The sequence below is a fragment of the Piliocolobus tephrosceles genome, chromosome 6 (assembly GCF_002776525.5).
Source record: "Piliocolobus tephrosceles isolate RC106 chromosome 6, ASM277652v3, whole genome shotgun sequence".
NCBI lineage: Eukaryota > Metazoa > Chordata > Mammalia > Primates > Cercopithecidae > Piliocolobus > Piliocolobus tephrosceles.
In genome coordinates this window covers 89,118,548-89,139,964 of record NC_045439.1, presented here as the reverse complement: position 1 = coordinate 89,139,964, position 21,417 = coordinate 89,118,548, and the positions used below count along the sequence as shown (strand labels likewise).

The 21,417-nt window shown below is 51.2% G+C and overlaps 1 protein-coding gene across 2 annotated transcripts in view; it reads left to right on the top strand.

The window, feature by feature from the left end:
* Nucleotides 1-17,430, top strand: part of CTSH (cathepsin H) — a 28,684-nt gene extending 11,254 nt beyond the window's left edge. Inside the window, exons 7-13 of one of the 2 annotated variants that reach the window (XM_023193393.1) lie at nt 803-858; nt 2,821-2,902; nt 4,481-4,549; nt 6,873-6,979; nt 9,173-9,298; nt 16,009-16,074; nt 17,295-17,430. In XM_023193393.1, coding sequence (XP_023049161.1) covers nt 803-858; nt 2,821-2,902; nt 4,481-4,549; nt 6,873-6,979; nt 9,173-9,298; nt 16,009-16,074; nt 17,295-17,346 — 558 coding nt within the window. In that variant the 3' untranslated portion in view covers nt 17,347-17,430. Of the gene's footprint in view, nt 1-802; nt 859-2,820; nt 2,903-4,480; nt 4,550-6,872; nt 6,980-9,172; nt 9,299-10,089; nt 10,530-16,008; nt 16,075-17,294 lie in introns of those variants that run through there. The other variant, XM_023193394.2, reaches the window with a different exon arrangement.
* Nucleotides 17,431-21,417: the final 3,987 nt, after the last annotated feature.

The window sequence follows — 21,417 nt, the reverse complement described above, 5'->3', positions numbered from 1 at the left end:
GAGCCTTTGGTCTCCCTGGAGCACTGGCTAAGGGTGCTGTTTCAGGTGGACCCAGATGCCCCAGCCTTGTGGACATGTAGCATGAGAATCTTAACTGATGCTTTTCCTGGGAAGGATCTGAGTTTATTAAGGAACTGGCCCAAGGGTTCATTCCCAGGTGGATCTGGGTGGTCCTTAGCTTGACAGCCTGGAGCCTTCCCCGTGGAGGGGTTCAGAAAGGCGGAGCCTGCCTGGTGGGTAACCAACTAGGAGCTACGCCCTTCCCAGCAGCCTTAGTTGTCTTCATGAGGGAAGAGCTGGGACCTATGCCTCCATCCCCTCGCCCACATGAGAAGGATGATGCCCCTGCAGGAACTGTCCTAGCCCCTGCCTCTGTGTAGGAAGGAGGGAGTGTACACAGCAGGCCTGGTGAGGCCATGAGGGCCCTAGGTTGAAGACAGGTGGGGGTAGGGTTTCTGGCTAGGCCTGTTTCCCCCATCCTATACACCGCTGTGGGACCCCATGCTCTGCATCGTATGGGCACACCTACAGGGTAAGGGCTTGGACCCAGCAGCCCTCGCCGCCTTTCACCTTCCCTGGCTGCCCCTGCTTACTGAGTCCCTCCCGACATATGCCAGCTGCTGAACTGGCACTGCAGGACATACAGCAACTGTTCCTGCCCTTGGGGAGTTTATAATTTGGTCACCTGGACACAGCACTGATGGGGCCCCAGATGTGGCCCAGCCAGGGAGGCTCAGCGCCTCGTGCCAAACCCTTGATGGCTTCTCAGTTCGCAGCTTACTGGGTTGTGTCCTTCTTCCAGGCTGAACAGCAGCTGGTGGACTGTGCCCAGGACTTCAACAATCACGGCTGCCAAGGGTATGTCCCTGACCAGGAGGGGCCCAAAACCTCCTCATTTCCCACTGACCGCTTTGACAGGATCCAGTGTGTGCTGGCTGTGCCACAGATATAATCCCACCACTGCCCTGGGTGATGGCTAAATGGTCTCTGTCATACAAGGGTGGTCACCTCACATGGCCATGTCTCATAGCCAGGACAGGGCAGAGCTAGAATCCGAGCCCAGGCCTCTGTCCTCTCTCCACTGTATCACCTGGCTCTCCACAGCACAGTTGACCCCACCCGCCACCAAGGCCTCTGGGAGTGTGGCTAAAAGAATTTAATAGAGTGAGCAACACACCATTACACATCATCCTCCAAACCCGAGATCCACACACAGATACAGGGTTGGCCTTTAGATGAACTTGCTAAAGTCCCAGCCTCCCAAGCTCGTTGCGCCCTGTGAGGGTGAGGTGGCCGTGCGTAAGGGCTGTACCTTGCCTGGACCTGCTTTCCTGGCCCACTCTAAAGCAGGTTGCCAGGAATTTGCTGACATTTCTAAAGTGACTGTGGCCCTCCCTTCATGCAGTGCTCTGAGACATTTCGGTGGCCTTTGCTCACCTGGCACATTGTGTGCATAAAGCCAGGCCCTTGGGGTGCCCTGCCTCAGCTCCCCTCCACCTCCCTGGGGCACATCCCTCTCCCAGGCCCCAGCCCCTTTGAGCTGGCTCTTCCTCCTGCAGGGAGCCGTGCTGCGGCCGAGTCCTGGGGACCCAGGGGTGAAGTCACAGCCTGCTGTCAGATCCACCATCCTGCTCAGTGTCCCCTCACTTCTGGTCTGTTTCCGTTCCACAGCTTAGAAATCTGACCCATAACAAGAGTCTGACATTTGGGCACTCTGGGGTCTCACTGTTTTTATTTTTATTTCTTTCTTTCTTTCTTTCTTTATTTATTTATTTATTTATTTATTTTTGAGACAGAGTCTTGCTCTTGTCGCCCAGGCTGGAGTGCAGTGATGCAGTCTCGGCTCGCTGCAACCTCCGCTGCCTGTGTTCAAGCGATTCTTTTGCCTCAGCTTCCTGGCGGTGGTACATGGCATTACAGGTGTGTGCCACCACACCCAGCTAATTTTTGTATTTTTAGTAGAGACGGGGTTTCACCATGTTGGCCAGGCTAGTCTCGTACCCCTGACTTCAGGTGATCTGCCTGCCTTGGCCTCCCAAAGTACTGGAATTATAGACGTGAGCCACCACATCCAGCCTGTTTTTCAAAGGAGTCTGTTTGCTTTGGTTCGGGATGGTACTTCCTTTTCTCATTCATACAACAAATATCATGGAGCACCCACTGTGTGTAGGCCCTGGGGATACAGCGCTCAGCAGAACTGGAGGAGCGGGCGTTCTGACAGGCTCAGACAGACCATGGTCAAGGCTAGACTAGGTCAGGTGGTACGGAATTCTATGGAGAGAAATAGAGAAGGGATGGGGATTGCTGGGCAGCTGCTGAGTTTTTGTTTATTCTGGGAGGCCATGTGATGTAGAAAAAGACCCACTTTTGAACCACTTCCCAGCTTTAGCTGTGTGGCCCTGGCCAGGTTATTCAGCCTCTTTGCCTCAGCAAATTACAGCATCTACCACACAGGGTCGACACGAGGGGTCAGGGAGTCATGCCTGGGAAGCACCTGCTCAGGGGCACGACCGTGCTGATGACTGCTCTGGGCTGATGCTGTTGACTGTGGTGTGGGGCTGTGTGCTCCTGACAGGGCGGCTGGCCTTGAAGGGTCTCTGTCCCACTGAGGCACGTTTGGACTGGTCCTTGGACTCCGGTGGCCTCACCTGAGTTTGCTGAGTCTTATCTCAAGGCCTCTCAGAGACCCCCTCTGCCACTGGGACATGCCCAACCAAGTCCCCAGCCTGCCAGGCCAGACATCTTGCTGCGCTAGCCCCCGAGGGTCCCGCCTCTATCAGGACAGCCCCAGGTGGGCTCACCTGTGTGTACTTCTTGCAGGGGTCTCCCCAGCCAGGCTTTCGAGTACATCCTGTACAACAAGGGGATCATGGGTGAAGACACCTACCCCTACCAGGGCAAGGTAACTCCAACAGCCTCCGCTCTGTCTCCTTGGTGTACAGCACGCCTAGTTTCACTCCCTCCCCAGCCTTGGAAGACATCCCTTCTCCCTCCACCTCCCTCCCACTGGAATTCTCACAATTGTCTGTGCTCTCCAAATTCTTCCTTCCCCTCCTCCACCCACCTGAGCCCACTGCTCTCACTAGTCCAGGGGCCTCTTATTCTCACCCCATACCCGCTCTGCAGTACCATATCTCTCCTTCCTGAGCCAGCCTTCTCAGGACCCCTCCTTCCCCCTACCTGCCCCATCTTCCTGGCTCCTCTCCCTCCTGCCACGAGTGCCATCCTCTCGCCTCTAGCCTCTGTCCATGCAGTTGGCCTCTTGTGCCAAGGACCTTTGGGGGCCCACCCCCACCCCCACGCTATCAAGGCTGCTGGTTCTCCCCACCATCACCTCCGCCCAGCCTGGCCACAGCCAAGTGACTTGTCTTTCCCCAAGACCTGTTGCTCCTCCTGTATTTCCCCTCGCGGTGACGAGTGGCACTGGCCTCCCTCAGAATTTCCTGGGTGTCCATAGTCCTGTCAGGCTGGTCCCCCTCCCTACCCTGCCCTGCCGCCAGCCTGCTGACCACCATAGACCTCACACGACTCCCTTTGCCCATCTGTGTCACTGACCGCTCAGACTGGGGCCTCCATCCAGACCCCTGAGGTCAGACCCCACGCCTGCCTGAATCAGAAAGCCGCAGAGGCTCCATGAGGCCTTCAGGAGAAAGCCCAGACTCCAACTCAGTCTCCCTGTCCCTGTCTCTTTTACTCTCCCTTCATTTTTTTTTTTTTTTTTTTTTTGAGATGGAGTCTTGCTTTGTTGCCCAGGCTGGAGTGCAATGGCACAATCTCGGTTCACTTCAACCTCCACCTCCCGAGTTCAAGCAATTATCTGCCTCAGCCTCCTGAGTAGCTGGGATTATAGGCACCCGCCCCCATGCCCAGCTAGTTTTTTATGTTTTTAGTAGAGACAAGGTTTCACCATCTTGGCCAGACTGGTATTGAACTCCTGGCCTCGTGATCTACCCGCCTCGGCCTCCCAAAGTGCTGCGATTACAGGCGTGAGCCACTGCACCTGGCCAACTCTCCCTTCTTAACCTCACGCCCAGGCCCAGCCCCATGCTGGTTCCTAAATGCCAGGTCCTGCCCTCCCTCCAGTCCTGTCCGTTGTCCTGCTGCCTTCTCTCCTGCCTTGAAAGGGCTGTGCTTCCCTCCTTGTGACCTTACCCCTGCACCTGCCTCTTGCCAGCATTGTTTCCTGGGCTGAGACTGTCCCCACTCCCCTGCCACACAGGCTCTGACTCAGCCTCCACTTCTCAGCAAGTTTCCTCAGGCTGGGTCAGGCCCCTCCCCAGGCTCCCACCACACACCATGTGTGCCCACCTCTGCCAAAGCCAGGACAGGACCATCTGCTACCAGACCGTAAGCTCCTTGAAGACAAGGATGCCAGGCCCTGGCACATCTTGTTTTGTTTAGTAAATGTTATTGAACTGGATGGGGAGGCTGAGACTTCAGGTCCCTAACCTGTATTTCATGCCCTTTGCATCCTCAACAGGATGGTGACTGCAAGTTCCAGCCTGGAAAGGCCATCGGCTTTGTCAAGGATGTAGCCAACATCACAATCGTGAGTGCCGATCCCCCTCTGGGATGGGGAATGTGTCCTGATGAGAAGACCTCTCTCACGCTGTCCGATAGCCAACGGGCCCAGCAGGGCAGCCTTTCTGGCAGCACATCCCTTTGATGAGTTCCGATTATCACTGGGTCTCAGTTGCTGTGACAGTGACGAGGTGGGAGATGGGAGGGAAAGTGCAAACTGGCAAGCAGGCTCTTTGGTTCTGAACTCCAGATCCACCCATGCCTTCATTCTTGTGGTTCTATTTTCTTGCCTGTAAAATGCAAGCAATTGTCCACATCCCACAGAAGCGGGTATGAGCATGTGCTTGACACAGCGTGTGTGAGACTGAGGAGGGTGAGTGTCACTCAGGATGAGCCAGGTTCTGTTGTAATAACAACTGTGCCCAATCTGCATGGCTGACAACAGTCAAAGGGTATGTGGCACTCCTGCGCCCATGCACAGCTTAGGGAGGGTGCTGTGTGCTTGGTGTCATTGGCCTCATGCCAGGACTAGAGGGAAAGAGGGTGGTAAATGATGCCCTAGCTCTAAAGCCAAAGCAAGTCGCCCAGTCACAGTTGACCTCAAGTGAATAGGGATGTGTGGTCTTACCCTGCTTCTCCCAGAGAACTGGAACGTGAGTGAATGCCCTCGTGACTCCAGTGTGCATGCGTACAAGTGTGGGAGGGTGTGTGTGAGGAGTGGAGGAATATCCCTCAGGTTGTGTGTGTGCCCACGAATATATGTACAGTTCACAAACGTGATGTCTGTGTAATGACAGCAGCATTACATTAAATGTAATGACAACCATTTAGTTGAAGCATATGCCAAGCTCTCAGCAGTAACATCCTTAACTTGATGGAGTACTTCTAGGCGATGTACCAACCCTCAACACACACTATCCCCTCTAGACCCGAACTGGCCCTAGGAGATGAGCATCCTTATTACCTCATGTGACAGATGAGGAAACGAGCTCCAAGTGGTTAAGTAACATGCCCAAGGCCACAGAGCTAGGAAATGGACGCTGGATTTAAACTAAGAATATGTCATTCCAGAACCAGGGCTCATTGCCTTGACAGCGTACAGCCCACACCCTGTACTCAGGATATCACCCTCTTCAGAATGTTGCTGCTGTCACTCAAGCTGGCTGCTCTGGGCCGTGATATCCCACAGACAGGTGAATTGGGGCCTCAAAGGTATCCTTTGCGTGGTCCCCAGAAGAGCCTCATTGGTGACACCTGCAGGGCCCTGACGACCAGGCCAGAACTGGCATTCAGCCCTCTTGGGCAGGCCCATGGGGTGGAAATTGTGCCACCTACAGAAGTCATCACCCCTGTGCTGGGCCGGCCTCTGTGCCTCCGTGTCTCAGATATGCCCCGACTTGTCGGGCTCACAAGGCCTCGTCCACATACCAGGAAGGAAGGCACTCCCTCGCCAGGCAGCTGTTTGCTTTTCACCGCTGGGTCTCTGTCCACCCCTCCAGGGAGGCAGGATGGAGGGAGGCTGGGCGCCCCGTCCCTCCTGCACTTGCTTCCCTTCAGCAGGGCCCTGGCCTCAGCGCAGGTAACTTTCACCCCCATTTCAACTCCCAGAGGTCTCTTCGTTAGCGCACTTGAACCCAGCCACCCCCAACCCAAAAGCTCCAAAAAGTGCTGATGCCTGAGCCCCACCCTGCAGATACTGTTGTAGTTGGTCTGGGGCACAGCCTGGACTTGGGGTTTTTTTAAAGTTCCACATGAGGTTCTACCTGCTGCTGTCACCTGGTCTCTGCAGCTCTGTTCCAAAGCTGCAGCCTCCAGGAAGCCACCCTGACTTCCCCCACCTGCCTTCCCCCTTGGACGGGACAGGTTCTACTCAGAAGGCACACAGCCCTCAGCTGGGTCTTCTCTTGTTTCCACCGCCATCTGAGACCTACCCGTGCATGGTTTATAATCCCTGTGTTCTAGCAGCAAAGCTTTGTGGACTGGGTTTATGGGTGTAGGGCGTCCTGGGGTAGTGGGACATCATACCCATCTCTGCAGCCCTGAGAGCTGCTGGCCCAGGAGAGGACCTCAGGGAATGGGTGTGAATGACTGAATGAGTAGGTCCACGCTGTACCCCAAGGTCCCTATCCCAGAGGGTGCAGGGTTTCCTAGGAGCAGAGTTGGGGAGAGGAATGAGAGATGGCCAGACAGACCCAGCCAGAGACGGGAAAGGAGAGAGGCCACAGGGGAGCTAGTTCTGGCCATGATGCTGCTCTGGGCCTCTAGCCCCTAGCTTGAGGCAAAAGGCTGTACTGTGAAAGGCGTAGGGAGGTGACAGGCCATGTGTGTCCGTCTCGGTCCTGTTTCTACAGTATGATGAGGAAGCGATGGTAGAGGCTGTGGCGCTCTACAACCCTGTGAGCTTTGCCTTCGAGGTGACTGAGGACTTCATGATGTATAAAACGGGCATCTACTCCAGGTGAGTCGGGGTCCCAGGAACCAGGAGGGACAGTGGGGAGGGCCTTGGTGGGCCTCCTCACACCCCACTCATGGGACTTGGGCTCGCAGCCCAGACTCCTGTGTGTCAGACCCTTCATGACACCTGCCAGGTGCTGGGCATTTTACACATCCCTCAGGTAATCCTCACACAGCCCCAAGGGCTAGGAGCCACGGCCTCTTCTCATAGCAAAGGAGAGAAGGTCAGAAAGGATACAGCAGACACAGGCCACCTGGCTAGTGAGAGCTAGGGCCAAAATGTGAGAGTTCTGTGTTCCTTAACAGAAGAGCTGCCTCCAGTTTGAAAAACCCATGTTCAGGCCAGGCGTGGTGGCTCACGCCTGTACTCCCAGCACTTTGGGAGGCCAAAGTGGGCGGATCACTTGAGGCCAGGAGTTAGAGACCAGCCTGGCCAACATGGTGAAACCCTATCTCTAGTAAAAATACAAAAATGAAAAAAGAGCCAGGCATGGTGGTGCGCACCTGTAATCCCTGCTACTCGGGAGGCTGAAACACAAGAATTGCTTGAACCCGGCAGGTGGCGGTAGCACTGAGCCAAGATTGTGCCGCTGCACTCCAACCTTGGTGACAGAGCGAAGCTCTGTCTCAGATAAAGAAAACCCATGTTTAAAAATTTGAAGACATAAAATAGGGAGACGAGAGTAGCTGCCCTCACACACCAGGATCCTGTGCTGGAGGAGTCACCCAGGCTTCTTCAGAAAAACCAAGCTTTAGCCTCTTTACTACGGGGTTTCTCTCATCAGCACCTCTTCGCCTGCCTGGCTTGCAGCCTCACTTCCCTCCCTTCATCAGTTGCTGCCCTTTAACGTCACTCACGTCTGTGCTCTCCTCTCCCTCCCTGAGGCTCTGCCCTGGCCATCATTGTCCTTGGACCCCGTAACCCCCCACACGCTGTTCCAGCCTCCACTGGGAGCTCTCTGCCTTCTGAAACACTCCTCTTGACACACCAACCTTTGAATACACCAGTGTCCCTGCTTTCCCAGGGTCCTACCCTCGGGGGGACCCTCATGATCTGGTCCTCCCTCTTTTTCCACAATGATCTGCCATCAAACCCCTGTCTCCTCTCTTCCACCCTGCAGCCCTCAGCCCAGGCACACAGAAGGGTTCATAGTTCCATGGGCATTCCCTGCCTCCTCAGGGAGCCTTCCCTAACCCACCCTGCCCACCCCCGCCCTGGTAGGTTTGATCCCCCTCCTGCGGGCTCTGTCACCCTCCCACTGTCACAGCCCTCAGGCCACTGTAGAGAAGCAGCTTCTTTGCCAACCTGCTCCCTGCCAGACAGGGCTTCCAAGGGACAGTTATGCATGCTGCCTGGATCCCAGCACCTGGCCCTGGGCCTGGCGCGAGCCCATGGCCCACTTACACATCAGCTGAATTCACACCTGACCACTGCAGTTTGTTCTCTTGAATTTCTTGGAATTTCCTTATGGAAGCTAGTTCACTTTTGTAAACAGAAGAAGTTGTATTTTTGCCATAGGTGTAAAGTAATATTTAATAAATGCAGTGGCAACAAGGCAAAGCTGTGTTAAATTCTGCCAGACGCTGTTGCCTGAAGAAGGTGCAGTAGGAAGGCGGCTCTCTCCTTGCTAGGAAAGAGGGAGTAGAAAGTGTCAGGGGTGAGACATGGGCCAGCACCATATGGAGAGTCTCCCAACAGGAGCAGAAGAACCAAAAGAACTAAAAGGGCCGGGTGTGGTTGCTCACACCTGTAATCCCAGCACTTTGGGAGGCCTTGGCGGGTGGATCACCCAAGGTCAGGAGCTCAAGACCAACCTAGCCAACATGATGAAACCCCGTCTCTACCCAAAATACAAAAATTAGCCAGGTGTGGTGGCGCATGCCTGTAATCCCAGCTACTCAGGAGTTCGAGGCAGGAGAGTTGTTTGAACCCTGGAGGTGGATGTTGCAGTGAGCAGAGACAGCACCACTGCACTCCAGCCTGGGCAACAGAGTGAGACTCCATCTCAAAATATAAAAAGAACTGAAAGGAGTTCTCTCGCGGTGACTAAATGTGATTAAATCACCACCTTACATACCTCCCTAGTCCCCTGTGGGGAACATTGCTCTAAAGTACTCAAAGAGGCGTTGCTGGATGGGACTGTCATTGCTTTTATCCTTCCCATGTGATCACCTCTTTTTAAATTTTGTTTTCCAGTACTTCCTGCCATAAAACTCCAGATAAAGTAAACCATGCAGTACTGGCTGTTGGGTATGGAGAAGAAAATGGGACCCCTTATTGGATCGTGAAAAACTCTTGGGGTCCCCAGTGGGGAATGAACGGGTAAGCAGCTCCCAGGTCTCACTGCTGGGAGGGGGATGTTGCTGGGGCCTGGAGGCCCTGGGGGCATCACTTCCACCTCAGAGTTACGGCTTCCACAAATGAGCTGGTCAGCCAAGCCCTAGCCCAGGCCAAGGGGAAAGGGAGCATGAGAATGTAGCCTCCACATCTCCAAGCCCCCATTAGCAGCCCTCACAGGGCCCCAGGTCTTCAGGATGCTGCAGGGAGAGCAGGAGACCAGCTGGCTCAGAAGGACTGCTAGGAAAACAGCTCAGAACTCGGAACTCTGCTGGCACGAAATCAGTGTCTGGGAGGGTCCGTCTCTGAGAAATCAAGGCAACAAATGTACCCCTGATCACTGACAGCCCCTCCTTTGGGGAGAAAAGGCTGGCATGGGGCGGCCTTTGTACGTGCTGCTGTGGCTTTGTTCTGTCCTCCTCCCAGACTCCATGTCTTCATCTGAAAAGGAGAGCTTTCATGTTCCCTCAGGGTCCTGTTGATTAAATAGCTGTGTGAGGGCCTGGCCAGGGCTAAGAGGGGGGGGCCCTTGGTAAATTTTCGGGAGAAGTGGGATATGGAATGTTCATTTGGCAGCCAAGGAGAAGGAAGAATGAATTCTTCATAAAGTCAGGTCAGTGATTTGCTGGTGATCAAATAAGCTGAATGCTACTGTTTTATGAATAAATTCAGAGGGTCTCATCCCTAAAGTCAGCTCTTGGTGAGCAGCAAAACATTCTAGAAAGGCCTGTGGTCAGGAGACCGCCGGCTGGGCCTCAGCTCCTCTCTTTGCCCAGGTACTTCCTCATCGAGCGCGGAAAGAACATGTGTGGCCTGGCTGCCTGTGCCTCCTACCCCATCCCTCTGGTGTGAGCCATGGCTGCCGCAGTGCAGACTGGCGGAGAAGGAGAGAAACGAGCAGCTGGGCCTGGGTGGAAATCCTGCCCTGGAGGAAGTTGTGGGGAGATCCGCCGGGATCCCCAGCATTCTGCCCTCACCTCTGTGCCCAGCCTAGAAATCTACAGAGAAGGAGGAGTTCCACCACGAGCTCACCTACGTCTGTGACGCAAAGATCACCAGCCATGTGCCTTAGTGTCCTTCCTAACAGACTCAAACCACATGGACCACGAACATTCTTTCTGTCCAGAAGGGCTACTTTCCACACATAGAGCTCCAGGGACTCTCTTTTCTGTATTCGTTGTTCAATAAACATTGAGTGAGCACCTCCCTGGATGGAGCATGCTGGTCATCAGTTGCCCATCTCTACTGAAAATACAAAAATTAGCCAGGCGTGGTGGTGTGTGCCTGTAGTCCCAGCTACTCAAGAGACCGAGGCAGGAGAATTGTTTGAACCCGGGATTGGGAGGTTGCAGTGAGCTGAGATGGCGCCACTGCACTCCAGCCTAGGTGACAGCGAGACTCTGTCTCAAAAGAATAAAATAAAAGGGGCAGCCAGGCGCAGTGGCTCATGCCTGTAATCCTAGCATTTTGGGAGGCCAAGGTGGGTGGATCACAAGGTCAAGAGATCGAGACCATCCTGGCCAACATGGTGAAACCCTGTATATACTAAAAATACAAAAAATTACCTTAGCATGGCGGCACACTCCTGTAGTCCCAGCTACTTGGGAGGCTGAGGCAGGAAAATCGCTTGAACCCGGGAGGCGGAGGTTGTAGTGAGCCAAGATTGCGCCACTACACTCCAGCCTGGCAAGAGAGTAAGATTCCATCTCAAAAAGAAAGTGGGGGGGAGAGGAGCAGGGGGGCTGCAGGGGTCAGTTCCCTCCTTTTCAGCCATTTATCAAACACCTACAGAGTGTCCACTGTGTGCAGTCCTCTCCTGTACCAGGCACTGGGGAGCACACAAGGATGTTTCTAGCATCCAGTGTTGGCAAGACTGTTGTGAAATAAGCAGAATGGCCTGTGCCTTGGTGCTGTTTGGAGTTAAAGAGATCGGCAGGCATGGCTACTTCCAACTGGGATAAACAAATTTCAAATGCACTTGAACCCTGAGGATGCTACAGAGCCTGGTAAAGAGCAGGTGCTGCCTAATTGGTCTCAGTCATCACCCCTGCCCCTACTCCATGATGGGCCCCGTGCGGACCTCTAGGAATCTCAGGCCCATGGACTATGTCTTTGACACTAAGGTGCTCCCACACTTAGGGGAAAGATAGCAGAGTTTTTAAAAAACGAAAAACAGTTAAAGTCCAAAGGTTAAAAATAAAGACATCACAAGAAAAGAAAACTACAGAGTAATGTTCCTTATCAATACCGATGCCAAAATCCTCAATAAAATACTAGCAGACCAAATCCAGCAACATAGAAAAAGAATTATACACCATCTCTACTAAAAATACAAAAATTAGCCAGGCGTGGTGGTGTGCACCCATAATCCCAGCTGCTCCAGAGGCTGAGGCAGGAGAATTGCTTGAACCCAGGAGGTGGAGGCTGCAGTGAGCCAAGATTGTGCCACTGCACTCCAGCCTGGGTGACAGAGCGAGACTCCATCTCAAAATGAAAAAAAAAAAAAAAAAGCAATACTATATGACCCAACAATTCCACTTCTAAGAGAAGTGAAAACATGTACACACAGAAACTTGTACATGAATATTCCTAACAACATTATACATAATGGCCAAAATGTGGAAACAACCCAGACATCTGTCAACTGACAGATAAAATACGATACATCTATACAAAGAAATATCCAGCATAAGAAGCAGTGCTGACACAGGCTACACCATGGATGAACATTGGAAACCCCAGGCCAAGTGAAAGAAGTCAGACACAAAAGACTACACGTTATATAATTCTATGAGCCAGGCACAGTGGGCTCACGCCTGTAATCACGGCACTTTTGGAGGCCAAGACAGGAGAATTTGTTGAGGCCAGGAGTTGAAGACCAGCCTGGGCAACATGGCGAAACTCCATCTCTCCAAAAAAAATACCAGACAAACAAAAAATTAGCCAGGCATGGTGGAAGAGCCTGTAGTCCCAGCTACTCAGGAAGGCTGAGAGGTGGGAGGATCACTTGAGCCCAGGAGGTCAAGGCTCCAGTGAGGCATGATTGTGTCGCTGCACTTCATCCTGAGTAAAGAGCAATACTGTCTCAAAGAAAAAAAAATGAGAAGAAGAAGGAGGAGAAGAAGGAGAAGAAAGAAGAAGAAGAAAAGAAGGAGGAGGAGGAGGAGGAAGGAGGAAGGAGAAGGAGGAAGAAAGAGAAAGAAGAAGGAGAAGGAAAAGAAGAAGAAGAAAACAAAGCAGAAGCCTGTGTACTCAAGACTTCAGAATTTCAAGACACATTAATTGTGGAAGATCAGGGCATGTGCCTGCCATGGTCATTGTTAGTGTGAGTGAACTAAGCATCTCCTCCCAAAACCATAGCGTCCATGACAGGAAGCCCAGCTCCTGCCAGAATATCCACTGGAAAGAATGTTAATGGAACACAGCTTTTTGGAAGCAGACACACCTAGATTCCAATCTCAGTTCTCCCTTGAATTTTCTGTGTGACCTAGGCGGTAGGGGGGTGTTAGCTACCCTCTCTGAGCCTCCATTTCATTGTCTATAAATTGATATAATCATATTTTCTTCACGATTTTTAAAAGTTTTTTAATTTTTGTAGAGTTGGAGTTTCACTATGTTGCCCAGGCTGGTCTCAAGCTCCTGGACTCAAGTGATCATACCGACTCAGCCTCCCAAAGTGCTGGGATCACAGGCATGAGCCACCGCGCCCAGCCTTCTTCACGATTTTGTGGACAGAACTGAGATGATTTAAGGAACTGCTCAGCGCCACATCTGGCTCTTAGGAAGCACTCATAAAAGAGAGTTATCTTTCACTCATTTGTCCAACATTCGTGTATTAAACCCCGACACATGCCCAGCCCTGCCCTAGGAGGCAGAGGAGGCACACAGCGGGGGCAAGTCAGGTCTACTAGCTGCACCTACAAACTCATGAGCTTCCTCACCAAAGTGAGTCTTTTCACTTTGCCCTGGAGACAGCCAAGAGCCATCCTGCCAGCCAGGTTTAATGTGGGACTATTGTAAAAGTTCCATCTGCGTAGATCAAGCTCGTATTCATTAAGCACCTAGTGCAGGCCAGGCTCTGTCCTGGCACTCCAGTCATCTGACTTCCTTTAGTCCTCCCTCTGGCCTATGAGGCAAGATAGTCCCATTTATAGAAGAGGAAGCAGAGGCTCAGTGAGATGACGTGGCTTGCCCATGGTTACAAGCCATAGGAGAGGAACCTGGGGTGGCCTGAGCCCTAGCCAACATGCTCCACCCAACCAGACGCCTGTGAGAAGGGCTGGATTTATCAGTACGGGAACTTTCTCTTTGGTACAATTGCTCCTGGCCTCTGGGAGTGATTCAGGGGCGTGTGCAAAAATGTCCCCTCCTGCAGAGCTGGGTGTGAGTTGATTCGCCCCCTTTTGTGAATTCAGCCACCACTGGAGGGCACAGAAGCTACCCTGCTGGGGACCAGGCTGAAGACCTTCAGCAGTCCTAAGATCTGGGATGATTAAGCCCCTTCTCCTACTCAGATGTGTGTGTGTGTGAATAAAATGTAGAATAAATGTATATTGCTTGAAATGTCACAAATGGGCCGGGCATGGTGGCTCGTGCCTGTAATCCCAGCCCTTTGGGAGGCTGAGGCGGGTGGATCACCTGAGGTCGAGAGTTCAAGACCAGCCTGAGCAACATGGAAAAACCCCGTTTCTACTAAACATACAAAATTAGCCTGGCACGATGGCGCATGCCTGTAGTCCCAGCTACTTGGGAGGCTGAGGCTGGAGAATCGCTTGAACCCGGGAGGTGAAGTTTGCAGTGAGTCAAGATCTCGCCATTGCACTCCAGCTTGGGCAACAAGAGCAAACCTCCGTCTCAAAAAGAGAAAAAAAAGAAAGAAAAAGAAAGAAATGTCACAAATGTACATGCATGCAAAAATTAATAGCTTCCTTCTAGGTTTTCAAATTCTAGCTAAGGTCACTGAAGAAGAATTTAGGCTGGGAGTAGCCTTGTTTTGGGTGTGTGGTGACCAACCAGCCCGATTTGCTTGGGACTGAGGGTACTTCTGGGACCTGGAACTTTTAGTGCTATTAAAACTGCAAAAAGTCTCAGGAAAATGGCCAGGCAGGGCTGGCTCCAAGGGCATGTGAGCAGTGAAGTCATACAGGGCTGGGGTTTTAATACTCTGCCATCATCATCTTAACATGCGTAATTATTTTCTCTTTGAATATGTGTTTTGTAAGTGAAGTCCAAGGGGACAACTGGAGCACATGCCAGGGGGCGTGGAGCCTCAGCTGAGACATGTTACCACTTCCCACCACCTTCCTGCCTCTCCTGGCCAGTTTCTGAGCCACTCACTTCTCTTAACACATGACAGAGGCCTGAATGAGAGATCAGGAGGATTTGGAGCGAGGCACACACGCTTCATAGCAGCTCAGGATGGGGCATGGCGGTGGCTACCCCTGACCCAGGCTGGCAGCTCTATGGCACACCAGGCAGGCAGTTCAGTGGGGGTGAGCCTCTCACCCACCCCTGATCCAGATATAAAACATGTTCCAGCACAGAGGCTGCAATCCCTGTGGGCCACCTGTCTGCGTGGTTAGGAGCAGCATGTCCATGGAAGGGGGTGACTGACTTCCTGCCCCCGCTGGGTCCAGGCATTTGTTCAGAGGCTGATGGGCCATGTGTGCATGGAGTCGCACAGCAGGACCCCAGATGCCTATGACAGCCTGTACGTACGTGCCAGGCAATTCTCCCTATGCCCAAGGGAGCGCAACATTAAATAACACGTGGAGAACACTATGAGAGGTCAAGAGAGAGGCCGCAGGAGAAAACATTTTGTGTTTTCTCATACCTTTAATGGCACTGGTTTCCTGCTTTGTTGGTTTTTGTTGTTGTTTTTTGTTTTTTGAGCCAGAGTCTCGCTCTCTTGCCCAAGCTGCAGTGCAGTAGCATGATCTCAGCTCACTGCAACCTCTACCTCCCAGGTTCAAGTGATTCTTATGCTTCAGCCTCCCCAGTAGCAGGGATTACAGGTGCACACCATCATTCCTGGCTAATTTTTGTATTTTTAGTAGAGATGGAGTTTTGCCACATTGGCCAGGCTGTTCTCAAACTCCTGGCCTCATGCGATCCACCCACCTCAGCCTCCCAAAGTGCTGGGATTACAAGCATGAGCCACTGTGCCCGGCCTGGTTTCCTGCTTTTTGAACAAGGGGCCCCGCATTTTCACTTTGATGCAGCCAGCTGTACCAAGAGAAAGTGGTCACCCTATTTGGGTCCACCTGCCTTGTAAGTGCTCTGGTGTACATAAAGCCTTCATCTGCTCTTGGGGTCACTAGCCCTGCTCTTGGTGGCCACCTGTGCCAGACCTCTCATCCAGAACATGTGCCAGGTGGAGGCCCAGAAACCCATGCAGGAATCCTCACTGGCTTCCAGGAGCAGAAAGCATTCACAGTTCCAGCGGGAGCCATGCCATCATTCGTGGGAATTAATCATCACCCGAACACAAAGAAGGTACAACATGGTGGTGGCCTCTGGTTGCCTGGGCTCAAATTCCAGCTCAGCCATTCACTTTATCACCTTGAGCAAAAATCAGTAAAAACCTACTCCAGTGTCCTTGCTGTATTATGCTGGACTATGCTATTTCACATTTATTACTTCCAATCCTTACAATGACTTGTAAGGTAGGATTTATTAATATTGTCATTTTACAGATGGGAGAAAGAGTCACTTTCCCAAGGCCCTACAGCTAATGCAAGAGAGCTGGAATTCAAACCCAGGTCAGTCTAACTCCTAAAATCTTTACTGCTCTTCTTTCCTACTTCCCAACCCCTGCTCTGAGCCTCAAAAATGGAAGCGAGACTACCACCTTCCTCACAGGACTACAGCATCTACTTGACATAATGGACGTATGACCTGAAAACTCATGGTCAAAGTATTTTTTAGAGATGTAGCATTGTTCTAAGGCTCCAAATAAACAGATCATTACGTTTCCCATGGTAGAGTGACATTAGGATAAAACCCCAGCCCACAGGTACCACTACAATGAACCACGAAGACCCCACAGTCAGCGATAAACCCAGTCCCCATTACATGTAATTACACAAAAAACCAAGAGGCCTAATTCCATTCATTCCTTATCAGATGTTTTTTTCTTTACAGATAATAAAGTAAATATGCATATTGACTCTTATGGGTACACATATATTCTTCATTACAGAAACTCACTGAACTAATGAATGAAATCAGCAATCTTACTCTTAACTTCCCATTACAACAAAACTCCTGAGGTTTTTTCCCCTAGCAACATCAAGAAATGCCAAGCTCATCTCAAAAGTTAAGCTGAATGGAAGGTTTACCTGGTTCCCACCAGCAGTCACTTCAGTTACGGGTTTTGAACTCAGGATGAAATATAAACTTTTGTAAACTGACAAAGAATCATTATATATATTTATAGGGTACAGTGTGATGTTTTGATACATGTACACATTGGAGAAAGATCAAACTTACATATCCAACACCTCACCTACTTACCCTTTTTTGCAGTGAAAATGTTTAAAATCTAGTCTTCTGGCCGGGCGCGGTGGCTCAACCTGTAATCCCAGCACTTTGGGAGGCCGAGACGGGCGGATCACGAGGTCAGGAGATCAAGACCATCCTGGCTAACACGGTGAAACCCCGTCTCTACTAAAAAATACAAAAATCTAGCCGGGCGAGGTGGCGGGCGCTTGTAGTCCCAGCTACTCGGGAGGCTGAGGCAGGAGAATGGCGTAAACCCGGGAGGCGGAGCTTGCAGTGAGCTGAGATCCGGCCACTGCACCCCCGCCCGGGCGACAGGGCGAGACTCCGTCGCCCCCGTCTAAAAAAAAAAAAAAAAAATCTAGTCTTCTGGCTATTTTGAAATATATGGTCACCATGCTATGCAACAGATCTCTAAAACGTCTAACTGAAACCAACATCTTTGACCAACATCTCCCTTTCTCTATGTCTCCCCCTCCAGGCCTCTGCTAATCAACATTCTACTCTCTGCTTCTATGAGTTCAACTTTTTAAGATTCCACATATAAGTGAAGATCGTGCGGTACTTGTTTTTCTGTGTCTGGCTTATTTCACTTAGCATAAAATCCTTCAGGTTCATCCATGTTATCAGGATGGCAGGATTTCCTTTTTAAAGATTGTATAGTATTCCACTGTGTATATATACATTTTCTTTAGTAATTGTTCTTAGCATCCAAACAGCACTCAGAGTTTAAGTAAACACAAGAATTTCAGCATGAAGCTGTGTTAGCCTGGACTGACTTGGAGAGCGGGGCCAGAGGCAACTTGCATGAAGGACCACAGGGCCCCCTGGGAAACAGCCACCATGGGGGACAGAGGAGGAAGCATCCCACCAGCTGGTTAAGAATACTGAATCAGGGCTGCAGCCCTTGTGGTGACCTTGCCCAAGGGCACTCCTGGCCTGTCAAGTCAAAGCCCCTGCACCAGAAACCTAAGGAGAAGATGGTAAAACTGACAGAGTAGGCCGGGTGCGGTGACTCACACCTGTAATCCAAGCACTGTGGGAGGCCGAGGTGGGCGGATCATGAGGTCAGGAGTTCAAGACCAGCCTGGCCAACATGGTGAAACCCTATCTCTACAGAAATACAAAAATTAGCCAGGCATGATGACGGGTACCTGTAATCCCAGCTACTCAGGAGGCTATCTCTACAGAAATACAAAAATTAGCCAGGCATGATGACGGGTACCTGTAATCCCAGCTACTCAGGAGAGAATTGCTTGAACCCGGGAGGTGGAGGTTGCAGTGAGCCGAAATTTCGCCATTGCACTCCAGCCTGGGTGACAGAGTGAGATTCCATCTCAAAAAAGAAAACTGACAGAGTAATTTCCCCGATGCTCCTGAGGGGCTCTGAGAGCCTACGGACATGCTGGTCTTTTGATCTCTATCAAAGGGCAAGAGAGAAGCCCTTCCTTCTTGCAAGTGAAGCAGGTTAATCAGCTCAGCTCAAACACTGGCGTTTTCTTAGTTTCATTTAACACACACTTTTTATTTGCCAGGCACTGCACTAAGAAATACACAGCACACTCACTCTCCACAGCAACCCTGTGAGGTAGATACTATCATGATTCCCACTTTCACATGAGGAAGCCAAGGCACAGATTGGTTAAGTAACTTGCCCCAAACCACAAAATCAGTTAGTGGCAGAATCAGGGTTTATACCCGAGCCCTCCAGCTCCAGTCTCTGTTCTCAGCTTCCCTCTCTGCTTCCTCTCCAAAGAGGATGCAGAGTCCTTAGGATTCTTAAAAAGTCTGAAAGTGATTCAAAATGACTATGCTCGGAGGAGACCTGGCCCTGCCCGCCAGGCCAGGGGTGATAGCTGAGGTCCGTCTACATAACTCCATCTATGGCACTGCCCCATCTAAGGCCTGGTGGGTTCCCTCCTCCTGTCCACCTTGATAAACAAGTCCTTTATCAAGCTGTCCTCACAGTACCCAGTAGACTGTGCTCTTTCTCAGAAAGCCTAGCTGATACAAGGGAGTAGCTGAAAGATAATATTATGGGATGCTTTTTAAAAAATAGTTCTAGGCATTTTTTAAAACATTTTAAGGAATTATGCAAATATAGAGCGATAGAGTAAGTCTAGGCTAGAGACAGAGAACAGATTTTCATTATTATGGGAAAAATCATTTGACCAACTTCCTGTGGTTATGTGAATGCAAAGTCAGTGTGTGTTGTTCTAGGGGAAGGCTATACATAAGATCTCTGGTTTGCTGTGTGTAGTTCAGCAAAGACGATCTCTCCTGGAATTCCAGGGTGCAAGGTGGACCAATTTGCACAGGAACCCAGAGATGAAGTTGGGGACAGCCATTCGGGTGGTCTGGGATGCGCTGAAGCAGGCTCATGGCAGGAAAAGATCTTAAGGGGACTCCCTCAGAAGGGAGGGGAAGAGAGGGGGCTGGCCCCAGTTCAGGATCTAAAATTTCACAGAGGCCAGGTTCCCACAGTGGGTAGGGCTGAGTGAAGATACTGCGGGCTTGGAAACTCTGGTGGGTGCCCTATTGTGAGGGATGATGGCTGAACATGAGGTGGCCGAGAAAGGAGCAGCTTTAGGGCACTGGAGTAGAATGCCACCTCGGCCCTGTGCAGGTGGGCAGTGCAGGTGGGCAGAATGGCTGAGCCCATGGATTGTGGGGAAACCCTTACAACAGCGACACCTTATGGCCACTATGGTAACATAGTGCACACATCTAATTTTCTGGTCTCCCAGTATGGCTTTGGAAAGACTGGAATTCTTGGATAATGACGGGAAGGGTGATCAAGGGGGAAGAATGAGATTCTCTGCCTATGGAAGTAAAGGCTTGCACAATCCTCTGGAAAAGTAAAAGTGCAAGAATGTGTCCCAAGTTGACACAGGTTGTACCAGGAACCTCCAGGGTCCCAGATCAGTTCACCTACAGTGAGTATCCTTGTGTCTCCGGCTCTGGGATCAGAAAGGGCAGGTTGACTTAGTTCCTGAAGGAAACCATGTAGCCCTCACATATGTCACAAGCATAGAGGAAACCGGCTACCTTTATTGCTCAGGTTCACCAGGGGGCTTTGCAATGCTGAGACCATTCCTAGGCCCAGGACAATCTGCCATTAGCTCTGCCCATGGTAACTTCATGCCAGAGAGCACCAGGTCAAGGACATACCAAACTTCCTTCTTCACACACACACACACGCACACACACTCAAAGGTTTGTCTAAACTTAATCACCTCTAGACACACCACCAGCAACCACCCAAACCCCTCCCCAGGACTGGAAGCATATCCTAGGCTCGGCTGCCCTTTCTCTCTCCCCTAAGTTTGTATCACAAACACACATGCTTCTGCTTTTCTGACACCAACCATTCATCTCACATTTCTTCTTCGTCATTTCCTAATGGTTCCCAATATTCTAAATGTCAAGAAATAAGTAAGTGTAAAGACTACTTTCCTGACGGGCATGGTGACTTGCACCTGTAGTGCCAGCTGCTCGGGAGGATCATGTAAGCCCAGGAATTTGAGGCTGCAGTGAGCTATGACCATGCCACTGCACTCTAACCTGGTTGAATAGACCCTGCAAGACCTGGTTGAATAGACAGAGCAAGACCCTGTCTTCAAAAAAATATATATTTTTTAATTTAGAAAATAAAGACTACTGGTCAGGCATGGTGGCTCATGCCTGTAAACCCAGCACTGTGGGAGGCCAGGGCAGGGGCATCACCTGAGGTCAGGAGTTTGAGACCAGCCTGGGCAACATGGTGAAACCCTGTCTCTACTAAAATTCCAAAAATTAGCCAGGCATGGTGGTGAGTGCCTGTAATCCCAGCTACTCGGGAGGCTGAGGCACAAGAATCACTTGAACCACGGAGGCGGAAGTTGCAGTGAGCCAAGATCGCGCCATTGCACTCCAGCCTGGGAAACAAAAGCATGACTCCTTCTCAAAAAAAAAAAGGCGGGGGGGGGGGGCTACTTTCCCTTGGGTTTCATTTTCACAGCTTCCCCTAACCAGATTCTCCCCAGAGGGCATGGGGACCACCCAGCCCAGCAAACCCAAGGGCAGAGAGTTCCATCCCACTGTGTGACTATTGGTTTTATCAATTGCGAGGACAGCTGAATGTTTCCATCATTCCTAGCGATTGTTGTCCTCCCTCCTCTGAGTCCCCCAGGGCTGGGTTTCTCACCTCTGCCCTGGCCCTACTAAAATTCAGCTGTTGGTCACAGGGGAAAGTCTGGAAGGATCTACACCACATTTTTAAACAGTATTTAACCAAGAATAAGTGTGAGGAAGAAGAATCAATAGACTTCTGGATAATTTTACTTTCTTTCAAAAAAGCACATACATCTTTTGTAATTAAGAGGTCTAGGCCGGGCGCAGTGGCTCAAGCCTGTAATCCCAGCACTTTGGGAGGCCGAGACGGGCGGATCACGAGGTCAGGAGATCGAGACCATCCTGGCTAACACGGTGAAACCCCGTCTCTACTAAAAACTAGCCGGGCGAGGTGGCGGGCGCCTGTAGTCCCAGCTACTAGGGAGGCTGAGACAGGAGAATGGCCTAAACCCAGGAGGCGGAGCTTGCAGTGAGCTGAGATCCAGCCACTG